Genomic DNA, 19,449 nt, shown 5'->3' with positions numbered 1-19,449 from the left:
CTCCAAAATCGGGGTACTAGCGCAATGAGAGGGATAGGACTTTCCACACATACGGTCGAGAAAATCCCAAGCGTGAACCCTGAGAACAAACTCCCTCAGCCACACTTGGGAGCGGGACCCGACTAGTTTCAAGCTATAGGGGCCAATTAAGAAGAGAACAAGGTGCCAAGGGAAAGATCACATATCAGCAGGCTACACCAGCAGAAACGGGACCCAAACATGCTCCCTCTCAGCGGCAGCGGTGTCCAGAACTTTGGTTTACTGAGTTGTCGGTGTCAGCGTTATTGAACTGAGTACGCAAGTTACCCTTACCTCCCCAACGGCACATCCCTGTCACCATCACCGAGTCCTAGGGCATCCTCTTTACCCGTGGAGGGGTTAAACACCTGGCTGCCCACTCCATCCCCACCGGGTACTCCCAGCTGTAGCGGTGGTACTCCACCTTACCACACACCACGGGTGACGTCACAAACTATAAATACAACATCCCCTGTAAATACCCTCTTAATTCGAGTGGCCACATGACCCCCGGGTCCGGACGCCCCTGGAGCCACCGTGGATCCGGATCCGAGCAGCCCCGCTGCTGACATGGGGGTGGCACACTTTTCCCCTTACGTATGTTAGTAATTGGGGTTATGCTATACCTCATTCGATTTGGATTGGGATAGTTATTATATGCATGTCATTTTTCATGTGTTTTTAATCCTTACTAATAAACTTTGTAATTTCTATAGTTTTCGAAATATGAGTTTAGTGCACCTGCCCCTATATGTCGCATGTCTTTTTTCTCTCCTCCCTACATTCATTCTTGCTGCTCAGCAGGGAGCACTCCCTCTTATTATAGGTTTCCTTGTAATACCTGTGCTCCCCTTTTCTCCATTTTCAAACCTTATTCCAGTATTTGCGGAAAATTTAATAATTAATGTTGCTGTTAAAAAGTCATAATACCATGGGAGCCACTAAGCTCCAAAAGGCTGCTTATGCCTAGGTTGCCATGGTCATAAAAGATGCCATTTCATGGTCGTGAGGGTTCACAGCACGCAGAGATAAGGCGGTGAGTAAGCACTTATACACATGCGCTCCTACCGCTCAGCAATTGAAGTTGGCTTGTAATAACTGCGCACGCCCTGAAATCCTCCATTCTCTTTTGGAGTGCCCTAATATCAGGCCGTTGGGAACTTCTGGTCTATATGGAAGCCAATATTTTGTGGTGATATGCGTGGGGCTCTTTGTGGGTTCACTCATCCACGCCTCTAATTCAGTGTTAGTTTATCCAGGTCTCCTTGGCTTTACACAATGTTTTATTTCAGTATTTGATTGATATGCTTCCGTTCAACCAGCATTGCATGATTATTGTATACTGATTCAAATTAGTGCCACAAATGTGTAAAGAATATGTGTTAGTACCAAGAGAATGATGAAAGGGAAAGGAAGCAAAACCCTGTGTCTAGAAAAAGGGAAGATGGTGACCCCTGACCAAACCTACTACTGTCCCCTGGGGTCCCCCACTACCCTGGATAGGTTCTGCACATGTGCACCAAGCTGGATACCTGACTCTAGGTATCCCTAGTGCTGGACCTTAAATAAGTAATGCATGGTATGAGCTCTTCGTCAACCCCACTAACTACTATAGAAGAAACAAGGGGGACACACAGTGGGAAAATGCATGAACTACTTATCTACAGATGGCTCAGGTAGAAGTTCAGCAAAGCTTTCTGTAATGATACTACACAGGAGTAAAAGTCAACTGCTTACACCCAGGCCTTGAATAAACTGAAGACTATCACCAGCACCAGTCCAAAGGAAAGGGTATATAAGCACCAAGAGAATGCTAAATGGCAGCAGTTGGGTGAAAGGCAAGTTCTTGCTGGGTTCAAAAGGGGGAGATATGAATGCAGCAGGAAAGCTACCTATACCAATGAATACTGACTGCAGAAACAATGGAAAGTCAGGGAGAATATTGAGTAAACAAACACTGTGACCTTCTATGGCCCAAAACCACAGGACAGTCTGTCACACTCAGAGTTTTCAGTTTTAAAATGCTTTTAATATAATATATGTGAAAAACTTAGCTCATTATGAATATCCGGCGCATAATACATGTGAGTTATTTGGTGAATAATGAGGAACCCAACTCTTAAACAATATTCAATGCATAATATATGTGAATAAGGTACATGAGGAAACTCAGTTCATAATGAATATTCAGCACAACATACTTGATTGCATAAATATGTGATAAAAGTTACAGCTTGGGTGGAAAGCACTCCTGGCTAAAATTTTGGGTGTAGCTTCTTCAGCTATATTTAATTTTACGAGTAAAGTTATACTAACATGGATATGGCAACAAGCACAACATTTTCTTGAGGGATCTCTTCATAAAAAAAGGATGAGCTGGTAATAACTTGTTGATTGACCTTGAAACATAATTCACATTTTTGATATAGAAATTTTAGCCAGTAGTGCTTTCCATTCGAGCTGTAACTGTTATGTATTAGTTTGATCCATATTTGTGTGTTCAATAAATATATATAATTTTTTGCATTAATTGTGTAAGGAGTCTGTTTTCTATCAGATTTTGTTGTTTAGTGTAATGCGGGCGTCACACGGTACGATCTACCGTGTGATCGCACGAGCGATCGTACCCGCCCCCGTCGTTTGTGCGTCACAGGCAAATCGCTGCCCATGTCGCACAAAGTCGTTAAACCGTCATCACACGTACTTACCTCCAGAGCGACCTCGCTGTGGGCGGCAAACATCTTCTTCCTGAAGGGGGAGGGACGTTCGGCGTCACAGCGACGTCACATAGCCGCCGGCCAATAGAAGTGGAGGAGCGGAGATGAGCGGGACGTAAACATCCCGCCCACCTCCTTCCTTTCGCATAGCCGACGGGTGCCGCGGGACGCAGGTAAGCTGTGTTCATCGTTCCCGGGGTGTCACACGGAGCGATGTGTGCTACCCCGGGTACGATAAACAACCGGCACCATGAAAAATAAACAATTTTTTAAAAATAAGCGATGTGTACACGACTCACAATTTGTGACCGATTCTGCGTCACTCGGAGGTGCCACACGAGACAACGTCGTGAACGATACTGGATGTGCGTCACGAAAACCGTGACCCCAACGATGCATGATAGATCGTTTCGTGTGACACCCGCATAAGGCCCCAAAATTTGGGCATTTTTTGGATTAATACATCAACACTTAGCTTGTAATTAAAATAAAGACAAAGGGAGCGCTTCCTGTGTAAAACCTGTGACAAAATTTCAATAATACTCAGGTATAATACCCACTCATCCTTTCAGGTTGTGCTTAACAGGTACAACGCTGATTAGGAGCCTCATATTATCCTCCGATCACCATCCATACTCTTACTGCGTGCTGATCCTAAAGAGCACAATCCCACACACAGGTGATGGTCAAAGGCTGAAGTGAACTCCAAAAAGGTGATCGTAACCAACCAAATGGAATAACGCTCCCCCAGGTCTGAGGTTCCCAACTCCAGTCCTCAAGGCGCACCAACAGTTCCTTATTTTCAGGATTTCTTTAGCATTGCATGGGTGTTGGATTCAGCACCTTTGCAGGTGATTAAATTATCACCTGTGCAATACTAAGGAAATCCTGAAAACATGCACTGTTGGTGTGCCTTGAGGACTGGAGTTGGAAACCTCTGCCCCAGGTTCCTCCACCCATACCACGATACCGCAGGGTCTTCTCAGGGTGATCAAATCCTCAGATTTTAGCTGGACACACTCAAAAGAAATCCACCTCCGAGCAGTGATTTAGAGCCGAATCCAGAGTAGGAGGTGAGATCAAACAGCTGTTACCTCCAGGATGTAATATCCTGCAGTTTTCTGACGGCGGCTCAGCAGATCACAGCCATTTCCCCCCGGCAATTGCCGGCCTGCTTACACACCTGCACACTACTGCAGGCGCACCCGCTCCTCTACCACATAAGAGCTAATCAATTAGGAGTTAAAATGAAAAAATGGGCATACGGTTTTACGATGTTATACAGAATTGTACTATGACAAACGATGAATAAAAAAAAATCTTTTAATTCACAAAAAAAGTTTCACTATGAATTTCGAAGGTGATCTGCCTCGTTCTTCAGGTACAAAAGTCTTACACAATACAACCCAATCTTATATGGACAGGTCATGATACACATGTCACAATTAAAGCACATGATTTCAATCCAAATTTTATATAAAAATACCTTAGATATATAGATATATATATATATACACATATATATCTATCTATCTATCTACTTACATAATCACCAGTTTTGTCTGTTCTCCTATTCCGTGATGCACTGTGGCATTTTCCGTTGCACAGCCGCAGTTCGAACGATGCTCCGCCTTCCGGGTCCTCACTGCACGCACGCACGCACACAACATATACACACACAGCAGACACTCCACCACCAGTTCTGTATCCCCCAGTCCCCCCCACCACCAGATCTGTATACCCCTAGCCCCCCCACCAGATCTGTATCCCCCAGTCCCCCCCACCACCAGATCTGTATACCCCTAGCCCCCCCACCAGATCTGTATACCCCTAGCCCCCCCACCAAATCTGAATATCCCCAGCCCCCCCACCAGATCTATATGCCCCCAGCCCCCCTTCACCAGATCTGTATGTCCCCAGCCCCCCACCAGATTTGAATGCCCCCAGCCCCACTCACCACTGATCCTGTCAGCATCACTAAGCATAGACAGATGCTTTTTTCACCACACTGTTTTGGAGAGTAACTGTAAAGTGCGGGGCTAATTTTCCTGTCAAAACATAGTCTACGACGTTCCCTGAGTCACATGGGGTGTCTGTGCAAAATTTCGTGATTGTAAATGCGACGGTGTGAACTCCTTTAGCGGACATACACACATACACACATACATACTCAGCTTTATATATATATATATACATATATATATATATATATATATATATATATATATATATATATATATATATATATATATAATTTGTGTGTGCCGCGGTGGCTCGAGGGGCGTCCGAACCCGGGGGGTCGCGCGGCCACTCGAATAAAGGGGGTATTTGCAGGGGGGTGGTGTATTGAGAGTTTGTGACACCACCCATGGTGTGTGGTAAGGTGGAGTACCACCGCTGCAGCTGGGAGTACCCAGTGGCGATGGAGTGGGCAGTCAGGTGTTTAACCCCTCCATGGGTAGGGGGAATGCCCCGGGACTCGGTGATAGTGGAGGGACGTACCGTTGGGGAAGTAAGGGTCACTTGCGTACTCATTCAGTCCATGAAGCTGATACCAACAACTTAGTAGCCAAAGTTCTGGACACTGTTACCGCTGAGGGGGAGCACATTTGGGTCCCGTTTCTGCTGGTGTTGCCTGTTTATCTGTGACCTTTCCCTTTGCACCTTGTTCTCGTCTAGTTGGTCCCTATAGCTTGAAACTAATCGGGTCCCGCTCCCTAGTGTGGCTAACTGTGGGAGCTTGCACTCAGGGTTCACGCTTGGGATTTCTTGGACCGTATTTGTGGAAAGTCCTATCCCCCTCGTTGCACTAGTACCCCAATTTTGGAGCGGGTGGAGAGCAGATCTTGAAGGCTACATCCTCGTCAGGTGAATTGTCAGGTTGCCTGAAGCTACTCCCTGACCTAGGGTCCACGTACCCCGTCGTGCCCTGGTCCCTGCCCGGTGATGGTACAAGGCTGCCGGCTGTCCTCCACAACAATGCCATGCCCCTTGTCATGATCCCCTGTGACAGGGGGTCCTACCAGGCCCAGATCAACGTTTGCTACCTAGTACTTCCAAGGAGCCCAGCTCCTGACCTCCTCTCTCCTTCACCTCCAACACTACATTCCCTCTCTCCTGACCTCCACTTAACCAACCCTCCAAGTGGGCGACCCTATTCCACTCAGGCCGTCCACTGGTGTGTTTGGTGGGTGTGGTGCAGAGTGTTCCTAGGATTTTGATTAGCTGGTTCTGGCAACACCAATGGTTAGGGACCCCTAAACAAGGAGGAGGTGGATACTGTACAGAAGGGCAGGTTGCACAATACCCTGTGACGACCCGATAGGCCAGGGCGTCACATATACATTATATATATTAGACTTTGGTTACAGATTAATTGATTAGAATACCTATAATATAATTTTATCTCTTTAAACACAGTCGTATGCCATAACTATCCCCATACCCAGACTTAATGAACTGTAAATCCATGTATAATTAATGGCTCTGATATTTTTTGTCTTTCTAGTCCATGCAAATCCTAGCCACCTTTAGTGTCATCTTATCCATGAATATATGAATACATTCTCAATGTCCCCTTATACTATATTGCTTTACTTATTATTTATCTTATTTCATTTAGAGGCCTGTTCTATTGTCAAATTTAATCCTTCCGGTGATAGTGTTGCCAATTTAAATATCCAAAAGGATTCCCTATTATTCAGCTTCTGAAAATTATTTCGGAGGCTGATCAATAGGGAATCCTTTTAGATATTTAAAATTGGCGATTTCAGAGGCTGAGCAATACGAAATCCTTTTGGATTCCACCGTAAATTATACCCGGACCTCCTGTCAGCAATTCGCCCTGAGCATCACGGTCCAGAAATACCTGTCCCCTCACCTCCGGAGAAACTTGAAGATACAACTAATTCAGAACAGGAAGAACAGGATTCTGACAGAGATGTTTCTGCAAGTTTCAACAGTTTTTTTCACAACTCAAATAAAATGATTTAGTCAGGGACTTGGACCTTCATACACATTCTGCAGAATATTTATTTATTTGGATGCTTCACAGAGAAGATCAGTGGGCTTCTATAAGAGAAAAGGTATCAAGAGAAGCATTGAAGAGAAAAGGAAAAGGTGCTACAATTAATTTCCAATAAAGTTGCAGAATGAATGTTCAATACATTTAGATATATCATACTGTGTACATTTTGGCTACAATAAAGATTTTAGTTGTTTATTTCACTTGTAAGTAATTTCATGGGCGTTTCCTGCAAAATCCATATGTGATTGTTAAACATAGAAGTCTTTTTAGAAATCATGGCAGAAGAAAACATAAGAATCAGTCATTGGAGTTTAAAAAATCTTCATAAACCCAAATTTTGCATACCTGTGTTATTGGATAGCACTCAGATACTTCACACCAATTTGTGAATGCACACGGACCTCATAATTCATCACTCCACTGAGCCTAATACCTGCAACATTTATTAACCCCATCCTGCTGCAGCTTTTTAAGTTTTTCCTCTTAATTTTCATTCCCATTTCCAAATATCAAGAGCCAGATCATTTTTATTCAGTTCATATAACAGTATAAAATAAATAAAATAATTGTTTTAGGTTTCTTTGGTATCACCATATCTCATGACTATTTTATTTTTCTCTTAATGGAGCGATGTGAAGGTTTGAACTGAAAGCTATATTCCCATGCTGAACTTTTGGTGAGGTTTTAACTAGAAAGTTTGGTTCGCTGATCTTCGACAAACTTTCTTATTTTTGCCGAATGGTTTGTTGAACGTTTTTTTTTTCTTTTTTAAATCAATGGGAGGCCAAACCTAAGGCAGAAAAAAACACTTTTAAAAAGGTGAGGGGGGGTCAAAAATCTTCCAAAACAGAAAAAAATAAATTTTATAGTGCAGCCCTATTGTTTTGACATAGCCATTAGCTTCCTAGACTATTGCCATAGGAAATATTGAGATGGATAAGAGACAGGTGTACGGCTGGTGCTCCCATACGGCTGCCAGTACAGGCAAGACACAACTTGGAGACCCATCTTGGAGCCTTGACACTTGTCCATGGAACACAGAGAATGTGGCCTGAAATTTAAATTTTAAAAAGGGAGCAACCGTGCCTTCTGCAGCAGTGTATCCAGGCTGGGATAATGGCCTAGAAATGGCTGTACAACCAGGTTGAGGACATGAGCCATTCAAGGCACATGTTTGATGTCGCCCAAGGTAGGGCCACCCCCAGATTTGCACCGTTATTACACATAGCCTTCGTCATGGTGACATGGTACTTAACGACCCATGACATACCCAGTACGTCATGGCGAAATCGCGGCCCCGGAGCCCCAGTGGCTGTGATCGGTATACAAAAACCTTACATTCGAGGAGGAAGGGACCTCTGCCCGACCTCAGGAGGGGTGGTGACTCCCCCCGGATCTACAGAGGCTGCGATTGGCTGAGCGGCGTTCATCAGCCAATCACAGCCACTGTGATGTTTCAGCCATTGAAAATGGCTGAAATATTGAAATCCAGCCATGATCAGTGCAGCTGTAGCCTTGTGACTGATCTCTCCAATCACCTTGGATCTGGGGCCAGTGACCTGCAGGTGACCACTCCCCTCAGCTTCACTCCATCCGTGAAAGCTGAAGAGAGTGATCCCTATAAGTGGCATTTGGTAAGTGCCCCCGATCCACCGCTGTGCCCGATCACCCCCCGCCACTGCCCCCTTTCAGGCGTCACCGCTCCCGCAGCAGTCACCGCCCCGATCCACCGCCGCGACTGCCTTTGATCTGCCAACGCCCTCCTCCATCTGCTGCCCCTCCCTCCCCATCAGCTACTGCCTGCCTTCATCCTGCAAAGCTATCCCCATCAGCCGCTGCCCGCCTTCATCCTGCACCGCTCTCCCCATCAGCCGCTGCCCGCCTTCATCCGCCACCGCTATCCCCAATCTCACCTTCCACCCTCCCTTACCCCTTCCCTTCCCTCCCTCACCCCTTCCCTTCCCTCCCTCACCCCTTCCCTCCCCTTCCCTTCCCTCCCTCACCCCTTCCCTCCCCCACCCCTTCCCTTCCTCACCCCTTCCCTCCCCTCCCTCACCCCTTCCCTTCCCTCCCCCCCTCCCTTCCCTCTCAAATACAACATCGCATCCGCTAATGAGTCCAGACAATTTTGCTTTCAAAAATTCAAATGATGCTCCTTCCCTTCCGAGCCTTGCTGTGCGCCCAAACAATTGATTTCCACCACATGTGCAGTATCTGTGTACTCAGGAGAAATTGTACAATTAATTTTATGGTACATTTTTTCCTGCTACCCTTGTGAAAATGCTACACTTTATGGCTAAAGTAACATTTGTGTCTAAAAAAATTAAAATTTTAATTTTTCCTTCTACATTGCTTTGGCTGCTGTGAAGCTCCCAAAGGGTTAATAAACTTCTTGGATATGGTTTTGAGCAGAGTTAAGGGTGCAGATTTTAGAATGGGGTCATTTTTGGGTATTTTCTGTCGCCTAGGTTTCTCAAATCACTCCAAATGTGATGTGGTACCTAAAATTTGTTTTTTTGTAAATTTTGTTGGAAAAATGAGAAATTGCTGATCAACTTTGAACCCTTCTAACTTCCTAACGAAAAAAAATATTGTTTCGAAAATTGCGCTGATGTAAAGTAGACGTGTGGAAAATTGTATTTAGTAACAATTTTGTGTGACATATCTCTCAGATTTATGGGCATAAAATTTGAAATTTTGAAAATTGCAAAATGTTCAAAATTTTCGCCAAAATTCCACAAATAAATGTAAAACATATCAGCCTAAATTTACCACTGACATAAAGTACAATTTGTCATGAAAAAAACAATCTCAGAATCGCCAGGATCCGTTGAAGCGTTCCAGAGTTATAACCTGTCAAAGTGACACTGGTCAGAATTGCAAAAAATGGCCGGATGTTTAAGGTGAAAACAGGCTTGGGGCTAAAGGGGTTAAGGGGGGTTGAGGGCGCAGGTGGAGTCCCTAGAGAAGGTGGAGGAAGCAGAAGCAGTGGAGGAAGCGGTAGATCCAGAGGTTTGTCCCACAGCCCTTGAAGATTTCAAGATTTGGGACGCAGCCCCTTCCCCACTTGCCCCTGCAGCCACCAGAGTAGCCCAGTTTCCAGTCAGCGAGATGTAACGCCCCTGGCCATGTTTGCTCATCCAAGTGTCAGTGGGGAAGTGCACCCCGTCAGATACAGAGTTTTTCAAGGAAAAGGTAATATTGATGGTGTAGAACAGGCACAGGTTTATTAGAGAAGTAATGGTGACTGGGCAAGTGGTACCAGGGGACTGCAATGGCCATCAGCTTTCAGAAACTGTCTGTATCTACCAGGCGGAAAGGCAGCATTTCACAAAACGGCACCAACGATGCATGCCCTCACTTTATATGCAGACAGACATGTGACTTTGGCAGCCAATGACACAAGCCCTTGTGTCTTAACCTTGAGGATGTTTTCTGCAGGAACATTCACAAATTAAGTTAAGAATAAAAAGTATATATATTGCGCAGCTCTTCTGGCTTCTCCCAAGTCCCCACCCCCTCCACTCATTAAACAAATCCCCTATTCATCATACAGCACCACAATCCCATCCAGAAAAGCATTTTGTAAAACGTAATCAGTTATCAAACAAAACCGAACATTGCCGATTGTGGTGGAAAGTGATTGGATTACCAAGTCCGAGCTGAACTGGCTAAGGCTCGTACCAAATTGGAGGTTGGCGAAACTTTATTTAACAAGTTCGCTCATCTCTAGTTATAGCACTGTATCTTTTCACAGCATCTTACAGTTTCAGCAAAGTGGATGAGATTTATAAAAATCCCCTGCCCACTGGGCTTCTTTTTTTCTCAGCATAAACTGACTTGTGGTGCCTGTTTCAAATCTGCTGCATCTTAATTTCTCTTGCTGTATGTTGCATTTTCATCATAAACTTGCATTAAATGCGGAAATCCCACAGGTAAAAAAAACGCACGTATGCTGTATTGCTTTTCCGTGCCAGAAACGCTTCAGACATGCATGTAATCTGCACCTAAGTATATCAATAAAGTCAAATACAAAGAAGTATCAAAAACAAAGCAGCTTTATTTAAACAGAAGAGATAAAAACTGCTGTATCAAATATGTGACAAAAACCGCACACAAAAACAAAAGGAAAAAACGCAAGTAAGGGCTCATGCGCACGTAACTGCTGAACATTCTGCAGTGATTTGACAGCACATGTGCACGTCAAATCGCTGCAGAAGCACTGCATAATGGTTGCAGGTTTTTTTGTACAAAAAAAGCTGATTTCATGCGCTATGGCTGCTGCCCTCACCATAGACAGAGTGGGAGCTGCATCCATAGCGCACGGAATAATTGACATGATCATTAATGAATGCACGGATTTGGGTCAAAATTTTAGCACCCAAATCGCTGCGTTCATAAAAGCATCGTGTGCACGTATCATGCACAATCTACATACAGTCATATGAAAAAGTTTGGGCACCCCTATTAATGTTAACCTTTTTTCTTTATAACAATTTGGGTTTTTGCAACAGCTATTTCAGTTTCATATATCTAATAACTGATGGACTGAGTAATATTTCTGGATGGAAATGAGGTTTATTGTACTAACAGAAAATGTGCAATCCGCATTTAAACAAAATTTGACCGGTGCAAAAGTATGGGCACCTCAACATAAAAGTGGCATTAATATTTTGTAGATCCTCCTTTTGCAAAAATAACAGCCTCTAGTCGCTTCCTGTAGCTTTTAATGAGTTCCTGGATCCTGGATGAAGGTATATTTGACCATTCCTGTTTACAAAACAAATTCCAGTTCAGTTAAGTTTAATGGTCGCCGAGCATGGACAGCACGCTTCAAATCATCCCACAGATGTTCAATGATATTCAGGTCTGGGGATTGGGATGGCCATTCCAGAACATTGTAATTGTTCCTCTGCATGAATGCCTGAGTAGATTTGGAGCGCTGTTTTGGATCATTATCTTGTTGACATATCGATCCCCTGCGTAACTTCAACTTCGTCACTGATTCCTGCACATTATTGTCAAGAATCTGCTGATACTGAGTTGAATCCATGCGACCCTCAACTTTAACAAGATTCCCGGTGCCGGCATTTGCCACACAGCCCCAAAGCATGATGGAACCTCCACCAAATTTTACTGTGGGTAGCAAGTGCTTTTCTTGGAATGCCGTGTTTTTTTGCCTCCATGCATAACTCCTTTTTGTATGACCAAACAACTCAATCTTTGTTTCATCAGTCAACAGGTCCTTCCTCCAAAATGTAACTGGCTTGTCCAAATGTGCTTTTGCATACCTCAGGCGACTCTGGTTGTGGCATGCTTGCAGAAACGGCTTCTTTCGCATCACTCTCCCATACAGCTTGTCCTTGTGCAACTTGCGCTGTATTGTTGACCGATGCACATTGACACCATCTGCAGCAAGATGAAGCTGCAGGTCTTTGGAGGTGGTCTGTGGATTGTCCTTGACTGTTCTCACCATTCTTCTTCTCTACCTTTCTGATATTTTTCTTGGCCTGCCACTTCTGGGCTTAACAAGAACTGTACCTGTGTTGCTTACTATGTTCCTCACAGTAGAAACTGACAGTTTAAATCTCTGAGACAAATTTTTGTATCCTTCCCCTGAACAACTATGTTGAATAATCTTTGTTTTCAGATCATTTGAGAGTTGTTTTGAAGAGCCCATGATACCACTCTTCATAAGAGATTCAAATAGGAGAACAATTTGCAGGTGGCCACCTTAAATACCTTTTCTCATGATTGGATACACCTGCCTATGAAGTTCAAAGCTCAATGAGGTTACAAAACCAATTTAGTGCTTCAGTATGTCAGTAAAAAGTAGTTAAGAGTGTTCAAAACAAGAAATTGAGAAGGGTGCCCATACTTTTGCACCGGTCAAATTTTGTTTAAATGCGGATTGCACATTTTCTGTTAGTACAATAAACCTCATTTCAATCCAGAAATATTACTCAGTCCATCATTTATTAGCTATATGAAACTGAAATAGCTGTTGCAAAAACCCAAATTGTTATAAAGAAAAAAGGTTAACATTAATAGGGGTGCCCAAACTTTTTCATATGACTGTAGATTGTGCAGAGGACGCAGGACGCATGCATTTACACTGCAGTGCAATACGCAGCGTAAATGCATGTAAGTACGTACCGTGCGCATGAGGCCTAATTGGTGCAGAAATTCTGCAACATCAAAAACTCACCAGAAGCTCATCGGGATAATGTAGTCTCATAATACACAGCATCAAAAAGTCACCATAAACTCATGGTGCGCACACAGCCTCAGTGGTGACTTGTTTTGCTTATTAGTACTACGGTAGTATTTGGAGTTATAGATGAGTTTCTGATCGTCTGTCAGGGCATTCGTTTGGAACACAGGGTGAATGAATAAAAAAAAAAAAAAAAAAATACAAAATTCTACCCATATTGATTTATTTATTTTCGATACCCTGTGCAGGTAAGGAACAAAAAAAACCAAAACATTTTATTAGTTTGTAATTTTACAGACGTGGCCATAGAAATAATGTAAACATATATATATATATATATATAAAATTGGGGGGGGGCTTAAAAACTTTGGGATTTTTGTAGCTTTTTTTTTTTTTTTTTTTTTTAAATGTCTTGATAAAGTTCTTAACCAATTTTAATATCTTTTTAGCCCCACTGGGTGGATTGAACCTGGGTATTGTTTGATCACATTTCAGTTCACATTTGTTCTTTTCTAATGATTCAAACTGCCTCAATTTGTTTCATCAGTCACTGCAGCAATTGCAAATGGGTTTCTACTGTATAACAAAGGTGGCTCAGCTACAAGCCGCTCTATTCACTCACACACACACCTATATAAATATGTGTCAAATGTCCGAAGACGCTAAACAGGTTGTGTACTTTCATACCCCAGTTAAGAATTGCAGAGTGAAAAGTAACTACTGAAACCTATGGAATCAGTGAACACTGTCATTTTCCCTGTGGTAGAGTCACTGGGCGATTTAACACTAAGGGCCTTGTGCACACGCTGCGTTTTTGTTTACTCTTTTTGATGTGTTTTTTTTTCAAAATCTGCGCCAAAATCTGCATGCTTCTCCCGAAGCCAGCAAAGTCCATGAGATTTCTGACGTGCTGTGCCATTGCTGCTTTTTTTTTCCTTGCAGATTTGGTACAGATTTTGATGCAGAAAAAAAATCTGCAGCTTGTCAATTCTTGGTCAGAATTTGCAGCATTTTTTTCACCGATTAAGTTCAATGTTGTGATCTGCAAATTTGCAGGTGTGTTCACACAGTGCAACAAAAACCACATGGCTAGAATAGGTTGTGATGTCACCAGGAAAAGGAGAATGGAAAATTAAAGGATATTCCCACCTCCAAGATCCTATCCTAATATGTAGTAGGTGTAATAATAATAATAATATTAGCAAATACCTCTAATGAGAAATGTAGTATAGATCTCCTGATACACCATGTCGCTTACCTCATGTGCAGATGTGAAGCCCCCGCTCACCTTCAGGTCGCCTCAGGGTCTTCACGTGTTGGGAAACTTCTGGCCACAGGTATGTCAGGTTAACTTCAATAGGAATTGTGACGCCACTCTCGGTAACTGCGGTCAGGGGGTGACCGCCACTGCAGTTTAGAGAGCGTCTGGGGCTGATGGTAATGCAGTCTGATGTTATGGCCTCCCGGGAGTGAGGTAGTCCCCTTACTCAGCCACCTCTTCACTAGATGGTTTTCAGGCAGCCCCACTGGGTAGCCGCTCTCCCCCAGCAGCAGCCACTACAGGTGCAGGGTCTGACTAGTGTCCTGTTCTTCAGCTCTACACCTTAGACGCATCTGCTCCATTCCTACTCTGACTGCCACTGCACAACTCTCTAGCTCCCAGTCCTACTACCCACCACTAGATGGGATGCGAGGGCTACGCCCCCTTCCCGGGTCTGCCCAGGGGTCCACTCTAAGCTGTGTGTGTGTCCACACCCTAGTCAGCCTATGGGATTACCTGTTTGTACTCACTCAGCCTGAGTGCAGTACTCAGTGGCGCCTAACCAGGTCAGGGGCGCCACACAAGGTATTGCAGGACCTTAGGTATCCATGGTTACAACCACGCATATAGTCACAGTCTGTAAGTTAGTTGCTAGTGGTCATAAACGTGCCCTGAACATGAGGTAAGTGACAAAGTGAATCAGGAGAAATATACTACATTTACAATTGGAGGTAACTGCTAATATGATTATTATTACACCTACTACATATTAGGATAGAATCTTGGAGATGGGAATAACCCTTTAAGCAGAAGAACGATTGAAACAGGAAATTACATCAAGAAAGCCTTTTTTTTCTTAACTTTAACAGTCTTTTACTTGTTACATGCAAAACAATACGCACCCAAAAAAGCTTCAAAAACTGTAGGCAGATTTTGGTGTGTTTTTCTGTCACAGACATTTTCTGCACCAAATCTGCAGCGTGTGCACTTATCCTTACTGCCAAATTTGCCTACAGGTAAATAAAACTATGTTCACACGAAATATTTGTTACTGAAAATTCTCTAAACTTCAGCTCAAAAACTATTCCAAAACTCAGAGAAAGGTCTTCCAAATCATTTCTATGACATCCAATTTGTAGTTCATGTGAGTCGATTGAGATTTTGTTTTTCCTCAAAAGGTTTTGATAAACGTCCAGGGAGGGGGTAAAAAAAAAGCCTATCACTTTGACATAGAACTTAGAGAAAGCCTGAAGAAAGCAAAACGATACAAAGGAAAACTTCAGAAAAAAAAAAATCTCTTTCAAGGCCTCATGAAAACAACTTCAGGAAGAGGAAAAACTCTTCGAAAGCCTCCCAAAAAAGCAAAGTTTAAAAAAAATAAAAACAAACAGTGGTTCAAAGCAGAAAACTCTGTAAAATGCTTCATAGCATCCTCAGTAGATGTACATTATAAGCAGGGGTGTCCAGTCTAAAGCCAAAGTCACGCTTGCCAGTGACTCCCACAAGTCTCACATCAGCATCACCCGTACACTCTCCGGACATGAGCGTCTCAGCTTTATAGAAATACATGCAGCCGGCCTGCACCTGTCCGAGAGTGCGGCTGTGCTGGGTGATGCCGATGCAAGTTCATCGCAGTTGTGACTCCGGCCTAACTCCACGTGCACAAGTTGAGTATTTGGTGAGTGTTTTACCTCAGGATTTGTAAGACAAAGCCAGGAGTGGGTGATAAATACAGAAGTGGTGACGTGTTTCTATTAGACTTTTCCTCTGATTGCTCCACTCCTGGTTTTAGCTACAAATATTGAGATAAGAAATCACACAATACATAGTGTGTTCACGTTGCTTATCTGCCCTATGCAGCAGGTGTCGGCTGTGCCTCTAAGGCTGGGGTCATATTTGCGTGTGACACACATTACGATTACATTGCAGTGCCCAAACCAGCCAGTGACTTTCCTGACAAGAGTGTGTCAACTCAGCTTCATGTATTTCTATGCAGATGACACACTATTGTCGGGACAGGCTCTGCAATGTCATTCAATCCTTGAGCAATTCACACCCAAGAGGGCCTCCAGCCTAACAGCCAAGATCAGCGCTAGCAGCAATCACTGTTGTTTAACCTTTTATGCACTCTTGTCAATTGTTGTATCCAAGCAGTGGTCCACTTCCTCATCCATTTCTCCCCCTCTCAACATGAGGAGTGTTGATGCTGACTTAAATGCTATGTTTGCGACCGTGGCTGGACTTTATAGGAGATTGTTAAATTGACAATATAGCGCAATATTAAAGTATACCAGTATATTGTACAAATAATCAAATGAGCACACAATAACTTTGAAAAGAATAAAAAGCAACACAAACTGTATAAAAAATAAAGTCCAAAATGTTATATAAGCACAATAGAATAGAAAAAAATATACACTATATAAATGTTGTCTCCATAATTGTAATTATCTAGAGAATCAAATTACCAGGTTGTATTAAGTGCACAATGAACACTGTAAAAACTAGACCCTGAAAACAATGATGAATCTGCATCTCCCCCCATTTTTTTTATAACATTAATTGACTCATTCAAAGCTACATCTAATCCCCATGAAGAAAAGTTTTGGGCTTTTGGAAGTAAGGGAGAAAAAAATCTGAAATTTTGTCATGGCAGGAAGGAAATAAATAGCTGTGCTTAGTTAACATGTACTGAGGTTAGTTTTGATACCGTATTTATGTACTGTACACTATGTTTTAAGGGTATGTGCACATGGCATTTTTTAGAGATTATTTTGACTTGAATCTGACTGAAAAATCAGAACCATCACTAAAAATTAATATAGTGCCCAGCAATGTAAAAAGGACATTAATGTGCACATGTTCAATCTTTTGCTTTTACCTGCTTCAAGGTATGGAATTTGTGAAGCAGTTAAAATGAGCTAAATGTTGATTCTTCGTCACTTTAGTAAAAAGACACAGTGTGCACGTACCATATTAGATATAAACTGATGGTATCTGTGTAGTGTGCATACAATACTGGAAATATACTTATGGTATGCGTGTACTGAAACTGGTTCTGGTGCCATACAATTTATTAGGATAAATATGAATGCACGCCACTATAAAAAAAAGGGAAGGTGGATAGGATACCACTCTTTAATAGGCATAAGACAAAAGAATTGACACTGCAATAGTGAAAAAAATAATAGCATGATCTGTTAGTGGTTGCAATCCAATTTCTAATTTATAGACAGAAATGTTACACTTGATTTCGTTGCAATTCCGCTATTGTTATTTTCTCTATTGTAGAGCCAGATTTTTTGTCTTATAAATTAGGCTTAGTTTTATGCCCTGTATTAATGATCTTAGCTTGGTTCAGATAATGTATTTATGTTTTACTCAGTGCACATCTCTTAATCAATTTGGCACATCTTACCCTAGCGCTCCCTTCATTATGTCTGACGTACAATATTTTGTTCTTAATTAATCAGCGCCTACAACTCAATAGTTCAGAAAAATAAGTCTATGATCACACACAGCATTTTTGCTGCATTTTTTTTTTCCAACACCTGCTGTCTTGTGGGTAAAAACATTAAAAATGCCTGTTTTGCGATATTTTTGTCTGTTTTTTTGCTGAGTTTTTAAAGTGTAGATAGCATATGTGTTTTTTCTACAGTAACTGTTTATTAAAGTAAATTTTATTCACCAAAATTTCTTCAAAACACCATTGCATTTTTTTCACTGCTATCTATGGATGGAAAATGTCGCAAAAATGCTGAAAGATTTGACATGCTGCGGATTTAAAAACCGCTGAAGTTCTCAATTACAGTCAGGAAAAAAAAAGCCGAGAGTTCGCATGAGAAATCTCATACTAATGTAAAAATGGGCTTTTATTTTGAATAGAAAAAAATAGCCACAAAAAAGCTGTAAAAACACCATGTGAACATGCCCGTAAGTCTTCCGAGGTTGTCAATAGTCCATAAATATTAATGGACGGCAAGTAAAAAACCTTTTCCACCCGTCCGTGAAAAAAAAAAATAAATAAATATATAAATAAATTAAAAAAAAGCATCTTTCTGATTTTTTTCTTTTTCCTTTTTTTTTTAAAGCCAGATAATCTAGTACAGATTTTTGTGATTGGGATTATCATCAATCTACTGTGGATAGTGAGTATTGCTGTTGCATACAAGCCATAATTCTGAGCTGTAAGCATGGCATTTATCTTAATTCTGTTTGTTTTTTAAACATGTTGGCAATCCAGCCTTCTTATATAGCAATATCCTATATTAAACGTCTCCCTTTAGTATTGTTTAATTGTAACTATTAATAGAGCTTATATATCACGTTATAAAACGAAGTCTGGAGTTCCTTACAATAAAGTTGTAATATATTATTTCTGCACCTGCCTCGCTCCCCTTTATCCCATTCCGCACAATGTTACACACCTGTCGTCTTCTTCAGGTTCCTGTTCCCTCTTCTCCTCATATAGTGACTGATCTTCTGGCTGACTCTGGGATGGGAAGAGCTTCTCTGTTAAACCAAGCAAAAAACTCCACAGGATCAAAGCAATTAACAGGATCAGACATGTATGTGATTTCCTCAGATAAAACTTTTTCCCATTTGCCATGATTCAAAGTCGTGATGCTTGTGATCCCCAAATGTCTATATAGGAACTAATGGTCCTGGTAATAATGCCTGACGACTGGTAGAACACACCCATCTGTCAAGCGCTATTCAGCATACACCTTCCAGGGATTACCACAGACCGTGTATGACATCAACAAATAACCATATAGAAACCTGTTCAGCCTGCTGTTTCTATTGGGAAAGAAAGAAAAAGGGTTGTTAGCAGAAATATAAGGTTATGTGCACACATTTGAGTATTTGCAGCATATTTTTCTGCACCAAAAACCAAGTGTTGGAAATAGGAAAAATGCTGTTTAAAATACTTTTGTACATTTTGAAGTATTTCACCCCCCACTATTTATTTGAATGAGTAAAAAACACTGAGGCTATATTTCAATGATGATTTGATGAGTTTCTCATGTTGCAGAATCTCTGCAGCTATTATGTAAAGTAGGTAACTCGCTGTTTTTGTTTTTTTTCATTACGTGTTTATCCTGCAGTTTTTGTCTCTTTTTAATATGAAATTGTTTAGCCCCTTCCAGACATTGAATATATCCCGTATGTCCCCATGGTCGGTGCGTTCCCGACCAAGGGTGTACCGGGT

At 42.1% G+C, this 19,449-nt stretch overlaps 1 protein-coding gene across 1 annotated transcript in view; it reads right to left on the bottom strand.

Annotated features, from left to right (window-relative positions):
* The window catches only part of LOC142311638 (beta-1,4 N-acetylgalactosaminyltransferase 2-like), a 204,628-nt gene extending 185,761 nt beyond the window's left edge, over positions 1-18,867 (bottom strand). The window contains exon 1 of the mRNA XM_075350206.1: positions 18,665-18,867. Within this exon, the coding sequence (XP_075206321.1) occupies positions 18,665-18,846 (182 nt within the window). The 5' untranslated portion in view covers positions 18,847-18,867. The remainder of the gene's footprint in view (positions 1-18,664) is intronic.
* Between the last annotated feature and the right edge of the window lie 582 nt (positions 18,868-19,449).

This window comes from Anomaloglossus baeobatrachus, chromosome 5 (assembly GCF_048569485.1).
Source record: "Anomaloglossus baeobatrachus isolate aAnoBae1 chromosome 5, aAnoBae1.hap1, whole genome shotgun sequence".
Taxonomy (NCBI): Eukaryota; Metazoa; Chordata; class Amphibia; order Anura; family Aromobatidae; genus Anomaloglossus; species Anomaloglossus baeobatrachus.
The sequence above is the reverse complement of the archived record's forward strand: the minus strand, read 5'-3'. Positions and strand labels throughout refer to the sequence as shown.